This window comes from Panthera uncia, chromosome D1, assembly GCF_023721935.1.
Source record: "Panthera uncia isolate 11264 chromosome D1, Puncia_PCG_1.0, whole genome shotgun sequence".
Taxonomy (NCBI): domain Eukaryota; kingdom Metazoa; phylum Chordata; class Mammalia; order Carnivora; family Felidae; genus Panthera; species Panthera uncia.
Window position 1 is genome coordinate 44,011,650 of NC_064808.1, and position 7,473 is coordinate 44,019,122.

A 7,473-nucleotide genomic window follows, 5' to 3' on the forward strand; every position below is an offset into this window, starting at 1 on the left:
GAGTGGAGATTAGAAAGTTCTAGGGGCATCTGGGTGGCTCAGCCGGCGAGGCGTCCTAACTTCGGCCCAGGTCATGATCTTGAGGTCCGCGAGTTCGAGCCCCGCATCGGGCTCTATGCTAACAGCTCAGAGCCTGAAGCCTGCTTCAGATTCTGTGTCTCCCTCTCTCTCTGCCCCTCCCCTGCTCACACTCTGTCTCTCTCTCTCTCTTCCTCAAAAATAAATAAACATTAAAAATTTTTTTAGAAAGTTCTATCTCACAAGATGAATGCAGAGAAAATGCATGCAACAACACTCAGCCCAAGGATCTGATGTTTGGAAAGTACTCAGCAAAAAATAGTTCCTTATCGTCCTCCTTTCCGTCTGTTTAGAACAATATATTTCAAACATTTCCACATTCATAGTTTTACAAATTTCATGGTCAAATGTTCCCCTTCCAAGAATAAGCTCAGGTGTTTTATTACATGTAGAAAGAAGTTCCCAGAAAAATCAAAACTGTTCATTAGAGGCTGTTAATAAGCAAATGGGCTTATGTATTTATTTTATGTTGATTTAATTTCAGATGGGAGTGGGTAGGGAGAAGCAGAAAATCAAACGCGACTTATATCATCCCCTTTTTAAAAAATAATTTTTTTAATGTTTATTTTTGAGAGAGCACGAGCGGGGTTGGGGCAGAAAGAGAGGGAGACAGAGTTGCTGAAGCAGGCTCTGTGCTGACAGCAGAGAGCTCAATGTGGGGCTTGAACTCACAAACTGGGGGATCACGACCTGAGCCGAAGTTGGAGGCTCAACCAACTAAGCCACCCAGGTGCCCCTCTCTCATCACCTTCTAAGAATAACCTTTTCTCATAGACTCAGGGTGAAAAATATAATAAATGTTTGTCTTTTATAAATCTGTTTCTCTTATTTGTTAATTCTCCTTATCTCGCTCATTGTTGGCCAGCTCTGATAGGAGACAGGATCGCTATTCCAAAGCAGGTGTTCAGGGAAGACACGGAAAACAGGAAGAAGGGAAAGCACCGCATCCTCTTAACACTTCCGTTGGATGACCCACATTTCTGTTTTAAGAATATTTTAAGTCAGTGGTTGCCAGCCCTGCATTCCTGGGGCCACAAAGAACTATTTAATTAATTTTAGTTAAAATATTTTCTTAACAATGGGGCGCCTGGGGGGCTCAGTTAGTTAAGCGTCCAACTTCGGCTCAGGTCATGATCTTCCAGTTTGTGAGTTGAAGCCCCGTATTGGGCTCTGTGCTGACACAGCTCAGAGCCTGGAGCCTGCTTCAGATTCTGTGTTTTCCTCTCTCTCTGCCCCTCCCCCACTAGCGCGCTCTCTCTCTCTAAAATAAATAAACATTAAAAAAATATTTTCTTAACAAAACGTAATATCTAATGAAAGCCAAGGGGTGGTGAAATAGACCCCATCACACATAGCAGCTTGTTATTAGAACAAATCTTTTGAAAAGAAAGTTGATGATTAAGTACCAAGTCCTTAAATGTTTGCACTCTTTGGCCTGGGAAGTCTCTTTCCATCTTATTGGGGAAAACAGAAATGTGCACAAAGGAACATGTCACAGTGTTATTTTATAACAGTAAAAAAAACACTGGGAATAACTTACTAACATGAGAACAGTTATATGCACTATGGTGTATCCACCAGATGGATAGAGCCTCAGGTCAAAACCCGAGCATAAAAGCATACATACGACCTCATTTAAAGTATATATATATTTTAAAAGAAGCAGAATATGGGGCACCTGGGTGGCTCAGTGGTTAAGCACGCAACTCTTGATTTTGGCTCGGGTCATGATCTCACAGTCGTGAGTCTGCTTAGGATTCTCTCCCCCTCTCTCTGCCCCTTCCCCGCTGGTGCTCTCAAAAAAACAAAAACAAAAACAAAAACAAAAAACAAGAAAACCCCAGCAAAATATGAAATCACAATTCAAAAGGTTGGGAAGGAAAACATGCCCAATTTTGGTAGCGATAAGCTTTCGGTGACAGGATTTTGAGTGACTTTTCTTTCTTTTTACTTACGTTATTGTTAGGTTCATCATAAGGACCATGGAATGTAAGTTGTCTAATTAGCAAATCATCACCACCGTGTTTTATATGTAAACAGACAGAGATGCCAGGGGAAGTCTTTTTGGTTTGGGAGATGGTGGAGAATGGGATAATTTAGATCAAAGTTACGGTAAATTCTATCAGCTCCCAGCAAGGAAGGGGTGGGTTGGTGGGAGCCCCCTCTGTTTCACACTGTCCTGCACAGGCTTGCTGCTTCTTCTCAGGGGTTTCCTGTTCTGCGGGGAAAGCAGGAGATGAGTTCCTTCTCCCAGGGGCTCTGACATCCTGAGTGGATGCTTCCACCGCTGTGCATTCATGATGCATATTTTTTAATATGCCATGAGGATTATTTTCTAAATGAAATGACGTTTTCAAAATATCTCGCATTTGTTAGGCACTTTCTAGGCACAGGCACTGTTTCGGTCCTTTTGATATCCAAATTTCACGTTTTCTCAGGCGTGGGAAAGTTCTTAGTAAAAGGAACTATTGTCTCCTTTCTTTTTCACCTCCTGTTCCTTCTCCTACCCACACAGGGAGTGGCTCTTGGGGTCGTAAGTGACTCGGATGAAAGGAGAAAGGGGGCAGACTGGGCTGCCCTTTGTTATAAACAGAGCCTCCTCGCTGCCCGAAGTGTTGACTGGAGAAGCATCTCCAGGTAGACGGGACAGGAAGGCTCTGGAAAGAGGGCACCAGAAAACCTCACAGCCCTTCTCCCTGTGATGTGGCTCATTTGCTTTACAGGCTTCGGGCATATTTGCTGATGTCAGCAGCCCGTCAAAGTTTAAAATAATAATAGTGAAAAGGAAAACAGCCCCTTTCTGCCAGGCAGTCCTGTTCTGCCAACTTCTGTATTCTCTTTTGAGTTAATAAACATCTAAGAACCACCTCCCCTACCACTCTGGGGGATTAAAAAAAAAAAAAGGGAGGAAAAAAACACAATAATTTTAAAACCACCAGGTCAGCCCATTGCCAGCAGAAGCCATTCAGACAAGCAGCGTCTGTCACCCTCTAACGAGGATTGTGCCTCTGCCTCAAAAGGGAAGCTATCATTAAGCTTTGTGTTTAGGAGATCAAATGATCATCTAGGGGGCAGTGGCCCTCTTCCGGTCCCTTCCCCATTTCAGTCACGCTCAAGACCAAATGCGTAGACGTTTTCCGCATCGGGCGAAACTAAAACACCGTAATTACGCCGGCTAATGTCTTTCGAAAACATCAATTAAGAAAACGGCCTTTTAATCCCCCTTTTCCTTGAAAACCTGCGACATCCACGTGCATTGTAACGGCAAGGGGCAGGGGAGGGCCGGCTCCCCAAAGGAAACAGCTGAAATGGTTGGAGGGCGGTCAGGTGAGCAGGTCCCCGCTGGTGACCAAGACGTGACCTCTCCAAGGAAAGAAACATCTCTCTAAAGCAAGACCTCTGACGTTATCTTCACGTGCAGTGTTGAAACCAGAGCCAGCCCCTGCATGGTTGGGCTGACACCGGGCTTCTGCAAACCACACACACACGCCATTGTTAATACCTCCTCAGGACAGATTAGATCCCGCATTCCTCAGAAGCACTGAGCTCCAGAGGGAACACTGCCAACAGGCTCCTTCCACAGGCCAACAACTAGCTACAACTGATAACTTTTCATTGAAATAACTGCAACAATTACCCTGAGTCCCCACCAGGGCTCTGTCACCGGGCTATTAGGAGAGAGGTGTTGTGCTTGTATCTCCTGGCGGCTGCAAAGGCAGGAGCCAGAGTCATTCGAGTTGTCTTCGAGCTCACTTTTGTATGCTTTTATCTATGGCTACGTGCCACGGTTAATCAAACTGCTCACCCAAGGTGTACTATTAGACTGACTTCTTTTGTTTTCTTTGGGGGGCCTTATCTAGTAAGCCTGGATACTTGCCCTCTCCGTTTAGGCTTGGACAAGTAACTAATTAATCTCTGACCAAAGATACTGAAGGTTGGCTTGGGTGGGGGTAAAACACCTTGAGGTCATGGTTGGTTTTAATCACACAGCTTAGTTCAAAAGCTGAATGCTAACAAAGATCTTGGCTTTCAAGTCTTAGTTTCAACCGGCGTGCTCATTAAATAGCAAATTTAGTTGTACTGAACTTGGCTTCTGCAACTTTCCTCCTAGTTTTCTTGGAGGAGCAGTGATTGAGTGGATGAAGCGGCAACATGAATGAAAATTAAGGACGGCACAGGTACCTCTGCAGGAGCAAATCCCCAAGGGCCTACATTAAGCTGTATCCAGGGATTAGGTGTCCCAGGATTCTCTATCATCTCAAAAGGGTTATGTTTGGCTTTTGTAATAATAAAAGGTCATTGTAGGGAAAGCATTCTATTTTACCATATACTGTGTTTGCTAGGAGGAAATACGAGGCTAGGCTTCCATACAGCTCAGCCTTTGAATGAAAAGAAAAGATGGGGCACCTGGGTGGCTCAATCGGTTAAGTGTCCGACTTCCACTCAGGTCATGATCTCCCGGTTGGTGAGTTCAAGCCCTAAGTCGGGCTCCGTGCTGACAGCTCAGAGCCTGGAGCCTGCTTCGGATTCTGTGTCTCCCCCTCTTTCTGCCCCTCGCCCCTCATGCTCTGTCTCTGTCTCTCTCTCTCTTAAAAATAAATAAACCTTAAAAAAAGAAAAAAGAAAAGAAAAGATGAACAGTGTAGCAGATGGGTAAATCCCCCAATCTGCAGAAATGTAAAGAGCCAGGATTTGGGTGCCTGTGGGTTTTATCAGAGATGTAAGCAAGGCTGAGACCAGCGCTCTTTGGCTAGTTTTAACACGTTCACAGTCACAATTAACATTCAAGGAATTTCCTTCTCATCCAAGAGTTTCTTTTAAAAGCACTTTATGCCACAAACTAAAGTTCTAGCTGCCATCAGTCCTTCCCATACAGAAGATTGCTGAAATCTCCATAACACTTTTTCTTTTTCTTTTTTTTGAAAATGGGTTCGGACCACGTCAGTTTCCCTGGGGCGACTGTTTTCCAATACAGGACGTTCTCACCTCCTCCCTCCTTCCTTCCCCTAAAAGAGCTTGGAATGGAGACCCGCCTGCCTCCTCCGGGCCTCCGCACCCCCTCCACACTCCCTGGCCGGGCAGGTGTCGCCAGCCCTCCCCGCCCCGCGAAGAGCAATGCTACCTGGCAGGAGCTCCCCCGCCCACCCCCTGCCTGGTTTCGAGTCCCTGAGCCGGCCAAGGCCACTGCTCTCTTCGAGGAAGGGAGAAGCGTGGTCTACACCTCTTACACAAGAGATTCGCACACGGGCACCGAGTCCGAGTCCTGGCTGTGCATGGAGCTCAGCCCGGTATCCGAGTCCTCGTCGTTGCCAGGACAGCTCTTGGCCAGTCCGCGGGCCTGGTCCACCCACATCTCCGCGCAGCCCTGAGGCCGCGGTTCCCGGGAGGGTCCGCCAGAGCCGACAGTCCCACCGGGGACCACCGTCAACTCCAACGTGTGCAAAGTCTGGAGGAGGCCCTGCAGCTCGCGCTCCTTGCTGTCCCACTGCTGCTGGCTGTAATCCAAGTCCGACTTAACGGCCTCCAGGTCCGTGTTGAGCCGGAGCCCGATGTAGAGGCTGGTGCTGAGCTGCGTCCTGACCCTCTCCTGCTCCAGCAGCAGCTCGCCGTCGAGGCCACCATCAGGCTCCAGAGGCTCCTCCCGCGCGGTGAGCTCCTCCTGGCGCCTCCGCATCCACCTCTGGTTCAGCTCCTCCTGAATCTCGGCTGAGAGGCGCTCCAGCAACTCCTCCTGCTGGGCCCGCTGCTCCTGCAGCCGCAGCAGGTCGTCGCACCGCCGGGCCAGCTCCTCCAGCGCGGCCGCCTGCGCCTCGCCGTCCAGGGGCGGCGGCGCCGGCGCCGGCGCCGCCGCCGCCGCCGCCTCGGGCTCCTCTACCGGGCTGGGCCCGTCGACCTCGATGCCTGCGCCCACCAAGTAGGTGTCCTGCACGTAGTTGACTCCGTGCCGCCTCATGCGGTCCAGGTGCACCTTGGCCTCGTAGCGATCGATCTCGCGATCCAGCTCCCGGAGCCGCTGCACCTGCTGACGAATGGTGTGGTCCTGGGAGAGCACCAGATGCACCAGCGTCTCCATGCGCTCCACGGATGCGCTCTCGGTGGCCCGCGGCGGCGACGAGCAGGACGAGGCGGTGGAAGACGACGTAGACGAACAGGGCGACGACGGCTGCTGCTGGCGCCGCCGGTTGAGCTTGGCCAGCTTGCGGAAGGCCTTGCGCACGACCCGCCGCTGCTTCTCCTGGGTCATGGCCAGGCTGGGCCGCGCGGGGATGCCCCGAACTGAGCAGGGGCGCTCGCGACTGAGCACAACGCGCGCCTCGGCGCTGCGGGGACCTGCGTTGGGTAGTGACGCCTCGCTGCGCACCAGCACGAAGCGCACATTCTCCTGCTCGTCGCCCCAGGCGGCCCAGAGGCGCAAGATGCGCGTCTTGTTAGGCAGGATGCGCTCAAAGCCCCGCCACTTTTCCACGATGCAATAGCACTGCGGGGGCCCGCACAGCATGCCCTGCGGCAGCGCCTCGTCGTCGTCCTCCTCGTCTTCGTCCAGGAGTTCCCGAAGCTCCTCCCGGCCTGGAGAGTCGCCGGCCGTTCCCCGCCGCCGGCCCCGCCGCTGCCTCCGTCGCCGCCGGCAGCCGTCCTCCAACAGCACCCGAACCACGTCCGAGCAGGTGGTGCGGCGGGAGAGACCAGACACCAGCTTCTCTTCCTGGCAGATCCACACCGATATCTTCTTCTCCGAAGGATCCATGGTGCAGCCGGGACGCAGGTGGCGGGTCGGGCTGGGCCCCAATGGGGCGGCAGCGACGGCGGGCAGCCCGGCAGCTCTGGGACAGTTTAGGAGCCTGGGACACTCGCCCGGTCCGCACTGGCCCTCCTCCCGGGTTGCGCACCGAACGCAAGCGCCGACGCAGGCTGGAATGGCCGAGGCCGTGCTCCGCCCGGACGGCGCGCTCTCCCTGGGCAGTGCGCCCGGGATCGGGCTCCCGCCGCTCTGGCTCTGCCCAAGGTTCCCGGGGCCTCCAGGTTTTGCTCCTCCCCACGTGGCTCCTCCCCCGCCCGCCCCCAGCGCCCAGATCCGCGGCCGGAGCGCGGGAGGCGCGGCGTCCGGACCCGCCCCTCGCTGCCTCGCCGCGCCCGGGAGCCGAGTCCGCCCCCCTCTCACGCTGCCCGCCACGGGAATCCCGGCCCGTTTTCGGACTCGCCGCTCTGTTGCGCTGCCTCTCCCTCGGCCCACTGTCTCCTCTCCTTGCGTGTAGAGCTACCTGTACGCATCTTGACTTTCTCACCTTTCCCGGCGCCCCTTGGTCCTTCAAGGCCGCGTCGTCTGGGGAGTGCCCTTTGCGCAGACGAGGAAACCGAGACGCGCAGCGTCTCAACTGGAGACTCTTCTGACCGCAT

The 7,473-nt window shown here is 52.6% G+C and overlaps 1 protein-coding gene across 1 annotated transcript; it reads right to left on the bottom strand.

Annotated features, from left to right (window-relative positions):
- Positions 1 to 224: 224 nt before the first annotated feature.
- RASSF10 (Ras association domain family member 10) lies at positions 225 to 7,218 on the bottom strand. The gene has a single exon (XM_049649809.1). The coding sequence runs from the start codon at positions 6,821 to 6,823 to the stop codon at positions 5,303 to 5,305; it is 1,521 nt and encodes a 506-aa protein (XP_049505766.1). The 5' UTR covers positions 6,824 to 7,218; the 3' UTR covers positions 225 to 5,302.
- Positions 7,219 to 7,473: the final 255 nt, after the last annotated feature.